Source organism: Episyrphus balteatus, chromosome 2, assembly GCF_945859705.1.
Source record: "Episyrphus balteatus chromosome 2, idEpiBalt1.1, whole genome shotgun sequence".
Classification (NCBI taxonomy): Eukaryota; Metazoa; Arthropoda; class Insecta; order Diptera; family Syrphidae; genus Episyrphus; species Episyrphus balteatus.
Window position 1 is genome coordinate 28,482,647 of NC_079135.1, and position 13,106 is coordinate 28,495,752.

The 13,106-nt window shown below is 31.1% G+C and overlaps 1 protein-coding gene across 1 annotated transcript; it reads right to left on the minus strand.

The window, feature by feature from the left end:
- Positions 1–3,199: 3,199 nt before the first annotated feature.
- On the minus strand, positions 3,200–11,632 carry LOC129912577 (putative protein tag-52). Its single transcript, XM_055990886.1, has 5 exons — positions 11,356–11,632; positions 10,729–11,274; positions 4,172–4,664; positions 4,056–4,116; positions 3,200–3,997 (listed from the first exon to the last, which is right to left on the minus strand). Exons 1-5 carry the CDS (start codon positions 11,486–11,488, stop codon positions 3,320–3,322), a joined length of 1,911 nt encoding a protein of 636 aa, XP_055846861.1. The 5' UTR covers positions 11,489–11,632; the 3' UTR covers positions 3,200–3,319.
- Between the last annotated feature and the right edge of the window lie 1,474 nt (positions 11,633–13,106).

The following is a 13,106-nucleotide window of genomic DNA, read 5'->3' on the forward strand; positions in this document are numbered from 1 at the left end:
AATCCGAAGTCAGAACAATTCTATCACATCAGGTTTTTGAGATAATCCCGTTAGAAAATCGAAAATGCCGCTTTTTACCAGTTTTCGAGATTATTTCTTAGCTTTTGATTATTTGTTTTAAATAAATTTGTAACGGTTTCTAATAGAACTAAATCTGGTCTTTCTAAATCCGTTTAAATCTTTTAAATATCTCTTTTCTTCTTTGAGAAATATGAAATTGAAATCAACGTGTTTGGTATATCTCATGTTTATTTGCTTTTAATAGAAAATCTCGAAATGTTCTTTGCCAATCGCTTTCAAATTTTGACATAACGTTCCATTTAGAATCTTGCAAGTTTTTATATTTGCGAAAGTGGTGAATCGCGGTGAGATACATCAAAGCGTGAGCGTGTTTGATAGTTATACTAAATAATTACTAGTGAGAAAAATATATTGTTTTTCTTGTTAAAAACAAGATAAGAACTTACTGAAATGTAAATGAAACGTTGTGTCAAAATTTTAAAGCGATTGGCAGAGAACATTTCGAGATTTGCTATTAAAAGCAAATAAACATGAGATATACCAAACACGTTTATTTCAATTTCAGATTTCTCAAAGAAGAAAAGAGATATTTAAAAGTTTTAAACGGATTTAGAAATACAAGATTTAGTTCTACTAGAAACCCTTACAAATTTATTTAAAACAAATAACCAAAATCTAAGAAATAATCTCGAAAACTGGTAAAAAGCGGCATTTTCGATTTTCTAACGGGATTATCTCAAAAACCTGATGTGATAGAATTTTGACGTCGGATTCGAGCTCAGCACACCAAAATCCTATAGAAAAGTATACCTTGGTTTCTGTAACAAAAAAAAAGTTTAATTTTGTTGACCAGTGTTATCATAGTACCTATAGACCAGTGCCAATCCGGTTTTCAGAGGGCAAAAGTTGAACAAATTATTAGCAGCATAAGGGTGGTGGGAAAATTTAGGATAAATGGTATATGAAAGGGGAAAAATAAATTGCCCACAAAAAAATTGGTGGAAAGGGGGTGAGTGGACGAAAAAGTGGGGTGGGTGTCAAAAAACATGTTTTTTTACGATTTCTGTCAAAAGTTGTAGGTACATAGTATAAATGTCCACAACTTTTACTCAAACAATTTTTTTCTATAACCTCAAAAATATTGGAAAAAATGCAAAAATACGATTTTTTTATTTTTTTATTTTTATCTTTTACAAAAATGGTTGGATTTTAACAAAACTTGGTTAAAAACTACTTTGTTATGTTTTCTATCTATTAAAAATGTTTTTTGAGCAAAAAGTGAATTTTTGGATTTTTGACGAATTTAATTTGAAAAAATAGCCTATTTTTCAATCAAAAAAGTTACCGAAAAAATTTTTGATTTTTGAAAAGTTTGGAATGAAATTATTTAGATTAAAACCTATTATTTAAGATTGTGTGGAAAAACTATACTTTTGTTTTAGAAAATATTGAGAAAAATTGAAAAAAACAAAAAAACGATTTTTAAGATCGATTTTTCCGTAAATGACAGTAATATTGGCGAGAAATAATTTTCCATAGAAACCAAATTATACTTTTCTAATGGTCATTGACCTTTTAAATTTGAATCAAGCACTAGAATAGCTCTTACGTGCAAAGTTTTTGAGATATTGAATTTTGAACGTCCAAAACACTATTTTTCTGATTTTTGGCATGGTAATATGTCAAAAACGTGATGTGATAGAATTTTTCTGACTTCGGATTAGAGCTCAGCGCACAAAAAACTATTAGAAAAATATACTTTGATTTCTATAAAAAAAAACTTTTTGACTAGTGAATTCGAACAGGGAAGAAAAAATCGAATGCCTTGTTCGAATTCACTAGTCAAAAAGTTTTTTTTTATAGAAATAAAAGTATATTTTTCTAATAGTTTTTTGTGCGCTGAGCTCTAATCCGAGGCCAGAAAAATTCTATGACATCACGTTTTTGAGATATTACCATGCAAAACATCACAAAAATAGTGTTTTGGACGCTCAAAATTCAATATCTCAAAAACTTTTCATGGTAGAGCTATTCTAATGCTAGATTCAAATTTAAAAGGTCAATGACCATTAGAAAAGTATAATTTGGTTTCTATGGAAAATTATTTCTCGCCAATATTACTGTCATTTACGGAAAAATCGATCTTAAAAATGGTTTTTTTGTTTTTTTCAATTTTTCTCAATATTTTCTAAAACAAAAGTATAGTTTTTCCACACAATCTTAAATAATAGGTTTTAATCTAAATAATTTCATTCCAAACTTTTCAAAAATCAAAAATTTTTTCGGTAACTTTTTTGATTGAAAAATAGGCTATTTTTTCAAATTAAATTCGTCAAAAATCCAAAAATTCACTTTTTGTTAAAAAAACATTTTTAATAGATAGAAAACATAACAAAGTAGTTTTTAACCAAGTTTTGTTAAAATCCAACCATTTTTGTAAAAGATAAAAATAAAAAAAAAAAAAAATCGTATTTTTGCATTTTTTCCAATATTTTCGAGGTTATAGAAAAAAATTGTTTGAGTGAAAGTTGTGGACATTTATACTACCTACAACTTTTGCATTTGACTTTTTTCGATAGGACGTCTAGTTTTGACAGAAATTGTAAAAAAACATGATTTTTGACACCTACCCCACTTTTGCGCCCACCCACCCCCTTTCCCCCAATTTTTTTGTGGGCAATTTATTTTTCCCCTTTCATATACCATTTATCCTAAATTTTCCCACCACCAATATGCTGCTAATAATTTTTTTATTTTCAAAAATTATTGGCACTGGTCTACTAGTCGCATTTGAACAAGAACGAAGTAGTTTCAACGATAATCGTTTTATAAAATAGGGCCCCAGATACCAACAAATTCCGAAGGAAACTTTTCATTATTTACGCTCTCAAACAAGAGAAATATTCCCAGATACATTTTTATTCACGGTAGCCCGCAATGTTTTTTTTCAGTTAAGTTTGGCATTAAGCCTGTCTCGTTTTACATAGTCTTTATCGTGACTATCGTTTATGTGAGTATCGTTTTCCTACCAATAGTTTTGTTTTACATAATAGACTCCCTGAAATCACTATTATAGTTCAGTTAAGCTGCGACGCTATTGCCTATTTTCATTAAACTTTCTCGCTCACAAAAATTTGTTTTTTTCTTCAATCAAGGAAACATTTTTTTTTTACAAAATTTATTAAACTTTTTTAAATTATGACATAAAGAGAATTCAAGAACAGAAAATAAATACACACAAAAAATATATATATAATTCCTTAAAATATCAAAAAAACAAAAAATAGTTAAGGTACACTTAAAATAATTTTACAAAAAAGTCATAAATACGTTCGTGTAGTGGTGTTGGCGCTGCTCCGGCATTTTTTGCCGTAACCAAATTATTAGAAAATTTATATGGCTCGGCTTTATCTTGTTTTTCATTCTGCTGCAAGTCATCAAATTTGACTCGTTTCCTCGGTGATGATCCTGATTCATGGCTTTGATGATTTTCTTTTCCCCTTTTGGTTGCAATCCATCCAGTACTACCACTTTTGTTACTTCCTCCACTCGAACGCAGAGGATAGAGAATATCTTTTAAACCTCCTTCACCGTCTGAAGATTGTTCATTGAAGAAATCCTGGCGAGTAATCGTAGTGGGAATGGTTGAATCTACAGTTTGGGCTCGGAAATATGACTTTGAATCGGTGAAATGTGTTGCAAATCCATATGTGGGGTCTTGGTCATCCTTTTTGGTCACAATTGGTTTGGTTTTCTTTAAAATACTTCGACGGCGCGGTGGACATGATGGAATTTTGTCTGTTGTGAGACTGTTCTTAGCTTTCGACAGACAATTGGTGTAAACTGGGACATTAGTATCATCCTTTGGTCTCTTGAAGTTGGTGGCGACTTCTTTGAAACGACCAAAGCATGAAGATTTCCCATCACTATCGTCTGAGTCGCTACTACGTTTGTTACGGAAAACTGTCTCATAATCCTGAAAGGAATTCATGCTAGGATAAAGTCATATCAAAGGGAGAAGCTTGTTCACTTACACATTTACGTTTATTTGGGCTCATGATGAAGTCCGAATCAAAGTATTTTATGTCCTTTTTCCTAAAAACAATGAAAGTCAAAGAAGAATTCTAGTTTTGAAGCAATGAATTCTCACCTAATTGGTGTCCTTTTACTAGATTCCTTGCGAAGTGTCTTCCTGCAAATGATGTGTAATTCGATTGCATCCTTGATGAATCCCACCCAGGTTCTTCCTAAATTCAAATCACTTGTACAGAGAATGATTCCATCTCCTTGACAGGTAATTTTGAAATTTCCTGGAAACATCTCGTAAACTTTGCACTTTTTCAATGGAAAGATGCAACAGCATTCAAGAGAGTTCTCCACAACTGTGTCCTTGGGACGATCCTTCAAGATCTTGCAATACATAAAGATATCAGACATTAGGACACAATAGCGTTTGATTTCATCTCCTTTGCGATTGACCTTGTTGAGAATTCCCTCCTTGATGACCTTGCGACTTGGTTTGACAATGTTGGGTGTACGATTGATAAGGGAATTCTGAAGATTTAAAAGCCTTTGGGTGACTTCTTGATCTTCGATGACAGAATTGATGTGGGATACTGTACTCTCAACCAATTTTACTGATTCTAAAAAAAAAAACAAGTTCCTGACTAAGCCATTTGTTTAAAGGAAATTTATCAAGTCGCTTTAGTGGAGTGCCGTAAGATTTATACCTCGGAATCAAGGGAAAGTCAATAATTATTTATATTAGTTTAAAGTTATATTTTCAGAATTAATGATGATGTGTTGATTGTACAAATTTTGTTTTTATGAATAAAATTAATGATATCCATGAATTCATCAAAAACTAGATACCTACTGCGTTTCAAAAGTGTTTGGTCTTCTAGTTGTTTTTTAAACAAGCTATAGACCTAGAAGATATTTAAAAAAAAAAACAAAAACCCAGAATTTATAGCTAAGAATATAAACTACAGTGGCGACAAAATAAATAGCACATGTACCCTAAAATTTCTAAAATGAAAGTTTTTCGCACTTTTTTAACTTAAAAGAGCTGTTTTATTAATGAGGAAGTAAGAACACAGATATATTTGATTTATTAAAAAAGAAATTAAGTACATTGAATTCTTTATCAAAAAATAACAACAAAATCATTAATACAGCTCAAGTTTTTTAGGACAAAATAAATAGCACACTTCCTAAAAACAAAAACAAATTAACAAAAAATTTAACACAGTTAAAAGAAAATAACTAGTATTTGGTTGGGTAACCCTTATTATTTATCACAGTATGAAACCAGCGGTTAATAGACGTAACAAGACTCCAAAATCGTTCAAAAGGTACTGAGTACCAAGCTCGTCGAAATTCCTGCCAAAGTTTGTCCAAATTTGAGGTATCAGACCTGTTAATCGCTTTTCCCACGTCACTCTACAAGTCCTCAATAGGAATCAGATCTGGGGACTGGCTTGGCAATTCCATAACACCAATTTTTTGGACGGATAGCAATTGTTTCACAGACTTAGTCTTATGTTTTGGATCGTTATCCTGTAGAAATGTCCACTTTAAAGGCATTTCCTTCACAGTAAAAGGTAGAATAGTGTCCCTTAGGATCTCCTTGTACTTAAGGTGGTCCATAATACCCTCTATCCCATGAAATGGCCCCGCATCATGCCAAGAAAAACATCCCCAAACAAGAATACTAGTCCCACCATCCTTAACAGTCTATATTTTATACTGCGGGTCACATTTCAACTGCTCCACGCGGGGAATTTCCGTATGGGGCATTTGGAAATGCCCCCTATGGGGCATAAGAGGAAATGCCCCCTATGGGGCATAAGAGGCATTTCCAAATGCCCAATACGGAAATTCCCCGCGTGGAGCAGTTGAAATGTGACCCGCAGTATAAAATATAGACTGTTAAGGATGGTGGGACTAGTATTCTTGTTTGGGGATATTTTTCTTGGCATGGTGCGGGGCCATTTCATGGGATAGAGGGTATTATGGACCACCTTAAGTACAAGGAGATCCTAAGGGACACTATTCTACCTTTTACTGTGAAGGAAATGCCTTTAAAGTGGACATTTCTACAGGATAACGATCCAAAACATAAGACTAAGTCTGTGAAACAATTGCTATCCGTCCAAAAAATTGGTGTTATGGAATTGCCAAGCCAGTCCCCAGATCTGATTCCTATTGAGGACTTGTAGAGTGACGTGGGAAAAGCGATTAACAGGTCTGATACCTCAAATTTGGACAAACTTTGGCAGGAATTTCGACGAGCTTGGTACTCAGTACCTTTTGAACGATTTTGGAGTCTTGTTACGTCTATTAACCGCTGGTTTCATACTGTGATAAATAATAAGGGTTACCCAACCAAATACTAGTTATTTTCTTTTAACTGTGTTAAATTTTTTGTTAATTTGTTTTTGTTTTTAGGAAGTGTGCTATTTATTTTGTCCTAAAAAACTTGAGCTGTATTAATGATTTTGTTGTTATTTTTTGATAAAGAATTCAATGTACTTAATTTCTTTTTTAATAAATCAAATATATCTGTGTTCTTACTTCCTCATTAATAAAACAGCTCTTTTAAGTTAAAAAAGTGCGAAAAACTTTCATTTTAGAAATTTTAGGGTACATGTGCTATTTATTTTGTCGCCACTGTAAATACACTGTAAATTTCATATTTCTATCTCATGTCAAACATAGTAAAATCATAGTTCATAGCTTTAAATACTGATTTATTTTGCTTTTATAGTGTTTTTGGAGTTTTAGTTGTTTTTTAAACAAGCGTTAGACAAAGAAGATATATATGAATAACAAAACGAAATTTTCAGGATTTATAGTTAAGACACTAAAGTCTAAAGTCTAACAAAGTAAATCATAGCATTAAATAGAGGTTTATTGTGTCTTTTTAGCGATTTTCGTGTTTTTTTTAAACAAGCGGTAAACTTAGAAGATATGCAAACAATACTAATTTTATTCGCAGAACTAATAGTTGAAGATTAGAAGACTAAATACACTGTAAATTTCATATTTTTATCTTTAGTCAAAAATCGTGAGAAATCATACCATAACAATTTTTTTTTTAAATTCAGTATCTTGAGTTTAAAACGGTTTGGGGTCAAAATTCTGCTGGGTCAAAATTCTGCCTTTTAAAATTCTGTTATTCGAAATTCTGAAAAAAATTAAAAAATGCCCTGGAAAATGTTAAAAAGCGCGCGCCTGCAGAATTTTGATAAGCAAAATTTTAAAAAGCAGAATTTTGAAAGACAGAAGAGAAAAAAGCAGAATTGTGAAAAACAGAATTTCATTGAAAAAAGCAGAGTTTGGAAAACCAGAATTTTGACCCGCTCCCGCTTAAAGCTTAAAACCACAAAAATTCAGTAAAATTACCAAATTTTCAAAAATTGTGTTTTTTATAAGCTTTAAAATGTCCTTTCAAACAAAAAGATATCTTAAATAGAAAAGTTTTCAGAGGGTAGTAGTCCGGTCAAATTAGACTAAAATAAGGGGGTGAGGTTACATTTATTCCCAGCAAGCTGAAAATTGGTAGGATTGTTGGAAACACCATCATAAACTAAATCTTAAAAGTCCTCATCGATCCGAGACCTGGAAAAAATTTTACTTGGGGTCAAAGGTCACAAAAAATGGTTTTTCACGATTTTCAGCAAAACTGTAAATCTTATCAAAAAATTTTTAATGCAAGAATTGTAGACCAGGTTATTATATATATCATAAACTAAATCTAAAAAGTCCTCATCGATCCGAGACCTGGAAAAAATTTTACTTGGGGTCAAAGGTCACAAAAAATGGTTTTTCACGATTTTCAGCAAAACGGTAAATCTTATCAAAAAATTTTTAATGCAAGAATTGTAGACCAGGTTATTATATATAAAAAAGTGTCATGACACTTTTTTTCCTAAGACCCACCGTTTCTTAGGTATAACGATTCAAAAAGTTGAAGTTGAGTTGTAATCGTCATAATCAGGCCTATTCTGAAAAAAAAACTTCCAACTGAAAAGCTCTTGAAGTTTCATTATTTTTTTTTAGCTTGAATTTTGTTCATCAATGGTTAAGAATATGGGGAAAGCAAAAAAAAATGGAAATTTTCACCATTTTTCCGATTGGGGCCCTTCTCCCGAAACCATTTCCCTGGTAATCTTTGTTTAGAATAGGTCCGAATATAATACAGGGTGTCCGATAGAGAATGGGCAACCCTAAAACGTCTGATAGCTACACCTACACTTATGACTGTTCTAAAAACAGATAGAAAAAAGTTCTATCGCAACCAGTTCGTAAAATATTGGCCTTTTTTCGTTTAGTGTATTTTAAATTTTATCATTCTATGTTTTCGTTCACTACAACCATGAATAAATGAATTTTATTCATTTTTTTTTTATAATTTTCTACAATAATTGGATGAGTACATAAACACTTTAAAAATTTCATAGCTATTGCACATTTTCCTTTAACAAACATTTGAAATCTGTGTTTCGATGCAAAATGTAAAAAAAGTATTTTATGAAAAATTTTAAACACCTGTGGTATGAAATAAATCAATAGAAACCTAGGTGGCCAAATTTCTTTAAAATATTCCCCTTAGACGAGAATATTTTTAAGAAAGTTTTATTAAATACCTATATTTTTTTCCATCGATAATTTGTTTCAAATATAAACCACTCGTTTTTTTTATTCCGCTAAAAAGAAGAAAATATGTATTTTTTTTGCGCCACCCTAATGTATCACGGTTAACAAGTTGTCCGTGTTATTAAAAACAATATTTTAGGTGATGATGCTGCCGTATATTCGGGCAAATATGGCCGAATAGTTCCTCTAACTTCTGCAACATACGGCTGAATAACAAATAGATATTAAAAAACACTAAACTAGAAAACATTCTCACAAAGTTTGAACAAAATCTAAAACGAGACAGCAATTTTAATTGGGCGTTTTCATATAGAATTACTAAGCGGTGCGGTAAATTGTAATTCAAAATTGTTGTAATCGAGAGCGTTCAATTTTTTTTTGACGTGATAACGTCTTATAAATCGATGAACCATGGCAGCCACCACAAAAAAGTGACGCCATTTTCTAGCGTTACACTCTCGCACTTTCGCAGTGCGGCAAAAAATTTAAATTCAAAATTAAAAATAAACTATTAGAGATACAAAAATCTCCTAAAGCTTATTTGAAAGATAATAATCTAAAGCCTAATCCAGATGAAGGATTTTTAAAAATTCCGTCATTTAATAGAGTAAACAGGGGTAAAACGGAAAGATGAAATTTGGGCTTAAATCTAAACGCGTGGTCGTAGAGAGTTGATTTTTTTTGTTATAGATAGAGGAGACTGATTTAAGGATAACTGCATTTAAGAAAAAATTCTAAAAAATTCTGGAACTCCGCCATAACGTTTTGTTTGAACGTTGATCAGGTGTTGTGGGTATGAAAAAATGTTGATTATGGGTAGGGGAATTTTTTTTGACAATTCTAAAGGTGCCAGGTGAAAGATGAAGGAAAAAAAATTAGGCGTCTCATACGGATTTTTTTCGAAATATGAATTTTTGAAAAAAAACCTACTTTTTTAGGGGTGTTTTTGAGTAGTTTTTGATTATTAGCTTTTTTTTGGAGCGTTCAAAAAATCTCAAGTTATATGGGACATGATAAATGTGCAAAAAATTGAAATCGTTAAAAGAGTTTTGACTGAATACGGAGAAAAATAAGTTTTTAAAAAACAGGTTTTTTGGCCGTTTTTAACCGATTTTCATCGTTTTTTATTTTTACCTTTTTTTCTTTAATAGATAGAAGAATATTATATACAGAGTAACGATAGACCATGACTACGACTATATGTGTGCGAAATTTCAATCATTTTCGTAAACACAATTTTGAGATAACGGTAAAATAAAATTTTAGAATTCAACAGGTTATTACTTTTTACCAAGAGCAGATAGAAATTTGATTAAACATATATGAGCATCCTGATACAATTACCTTTCATTTGGTATATCACACATAACGCTAGACTAGTTAGCCAAGCCACACAATGTTAAATCAAGAAACTTGCGAAAAACATCAAACCACCAGTGGATTCTAGCTCTTTTTGTAGATGTCTCATAGACTTGATCTATATATATATTTTTAGCTAAGACAATAAGCTTTCAGATGGTGTAAAAAGTTTAAGAGATTGTTAAAAAAAAAAATGGATTTAATAGCATGAGAAGATAAATTTACATGTTTTCTTTGCTTTTTTTGATGAAAATGATTGTTTTAAATAAATTATTTTAATACTTTTTGCTCATTGTAAAAGTTTAAAAATGATTTTATTATTTAGAAGAAATATTTGGTTTGTAAATGGTATCATTTTTTTTTGTGAGCTTTTAAAATAAAAAAATTAATATGTATAATGAGAAAAGAAAAAAAGTTATTTTTTTTTAGCTTTTTCTTGTAAATTATGATTGTATGAAATAAATAAACGCTTCAAATGGGTCATTTTGAAAGCACACAACCTGTTTTCTTACGACGTTATCACGTAAAATCATCGTCCGTAAACCGGCTTTACAGACAACCTCTTTTTAACTTTGTTATTTGAGTTTTTAATAATGCAGTCCAACACTCTTGTTTTACAGATTTATTGACTTTCCCTGGATTCCTAGATAATACAAATTGTATGCTTTATGGCATTCCACTACTTACCTTTCAACAGCTTAAAGTCAGCATCAGCTGGACTAGTATAAAGCAGAACCTGTTCCAGCAACAACTTGTAACGGGGAACTCTTTGAATTGGAGCAATCATAAGTGAATTCAATTTTCTCTGAACCTCAGGACGAGTTTCAGTGCTTTCGAGAAACTTTCTGAAAACTGGATTTTTGCTAGTAAAATCCTGAAGAATCAACAAAGCACTTTTATAATCAAAAGCATAAACTGAGTATAATTTAAAGAATGGTGCCATTTTCAAAAATGCTTGAGCAACATTCTCCTCATTCAATTCAATCTCTTTCAGAAGTTCCCCATTTAAATTGTAAATCATTTCAATTTGACCAAAAAGTGTTGTATGCGAACTGTCACTAAGAATTCCCTGTTCTTTCAAAGGAACAACAAAATATTCCATCAAAATTTCCAATTGCTTGAGATAGGCTTTCTCAGAGCTGATGATTTCTTGAATGGCTTGAAGTCGAAAAGATTGACGACGATCGAAGACATCATTTTTATCGGGTGTTATTCGGTCAAGTAATGAACAAACTATACAGGAATATGAATTGGTTATAAAAAGGATTCTTTAAAGCAAACATGGTGGAGATTTTCAAGGGCATTAACTCTTACCTCTTTTTCTTGTTTTTGCAGTAAGAAGATTCCGTTCGTTGAGCACTTGTTTGAGTTCTTTGCTGAATGTTAGAGGTGTATGGAATTCTGGGTCGGGTGCACTTGATGGACGTTTAATGGGTGTGTGATACATTTTAAGTTGGAATTTTTTTATATTTTAAGTACGTTGATAGTTTTTAATATTAATTTTAATGGATATTACACAAAAAGCTGCAAGGACAAGAAAGAAAAAGGAACATAGCAGACGTTGCACCTGTCTTTAATTTTTTTTGGAACAAGAGGCTCTGTTTTAAATTCAAGGTGGGCAACATTGAAAAGAAAAAATTCAAAAATTTGAAAAATGATAGTGTTCAGTGAAGAAGAATTAATGGGTGCACTCCGTCATGTAAACGTACTAAATAAAAATTAATTTTTTTTTGGGTAGTTGTACAAACGTTATTCAAGCCTTGGTTCAATTTCTTAATTCAACGATTTCGGTGAATTAACGGTGGTTCACCTCTAGTGCAAGCATGGACTCGCTTATTTTAACATGAACCTTAAACCAGAGATATAACTCAGTTATATGTTTAGCTGCGGTCCTTTGGGAATATTTATCTTCTGCGTAGTACTAAAAGCTGCTTTGAACTACTTTTTCAATAGAGCAAAAGTAGTAGAAAATTGTTCCAAAAGGAACGCAGCTATCAACGATTTCAAAACATAAAAATTGTACAACTGGCCAAAGACATCAAAGAAGCTTGTTTCAAATTCTTCTTGTTCTCAATTCGACGCCGACCGATGAAAAAAAACTACAGATTGCGTTTTGTAATGAAAAAAAAAAATTACTCACCTAAACAACGAACGTTCCTGTAAAGAATTTTTTTTTCTATACTAAAACGCTATCCGTGGATTAGGAGTGACTTTTTTTAATTTCATTTCATTTTTATTTATATATTAATAAAGGCTTAACTACATTCACCACTTTTTGAAAAAGTACAAAAGTGAAAATATTTTTTTTCTCGCTAGCGGGATTTTTTTGTAAAAAAGAGTTTACAAATTGATTTTTGGACGGAAAAATAAGCATTCTGCATCATTTATTTTAATTTTCTAGCCTGAAAAACCATACAAAAATGCGTTTGAAAATTTTCACTTTTGTACTTTTTTACTTTTTGAGCCAATTTAGTTAAGGCTTGAGTCTTGATGCTCAATCTCATTTATGGCTTATATATTATTTAAATTTTATGATTTCATTTTGTGGTATTTACAAGAAAATTAAGATGAAAAAAATTTTTTTTAAGAAAAACTAACGGCCATATTATTCACTAGTTTAAAAAATATATCTGGATGTAAAATTGTCAAATGTCAAAAATAAATCCAAAATAGTTAAGCCTTAACTACATACACCACTTTTTGAAAAAGTACAAAAGTGAAAATATTATTTTTCTGGTTAGCGCAATTGTTTTGTGAAAAAGAGCATAAAAATTGTTTTTAGGCCAAAAAATAAGCTTTCTGCATCATTTTTTTTAATTTTCCAGCCCAAAAAACTATACAAAAATTTTCACTTTTGTACTTTTTCACTTTTTGAGCCAATGTAGTTAAGGCTTTATCCCGATTTTAACTATGAAAATAGTTAAAAAATAGTTAAAAAATTACTATTTTTTTCTCTGTGTAATAGTGAATATCATGGATTTGGATTTATTTTTGACATTTCAATTTCTTTACATCCAGATGCATTTTTTAAACTAGTGAATAATATGGCCGTAAAAATAGAATAA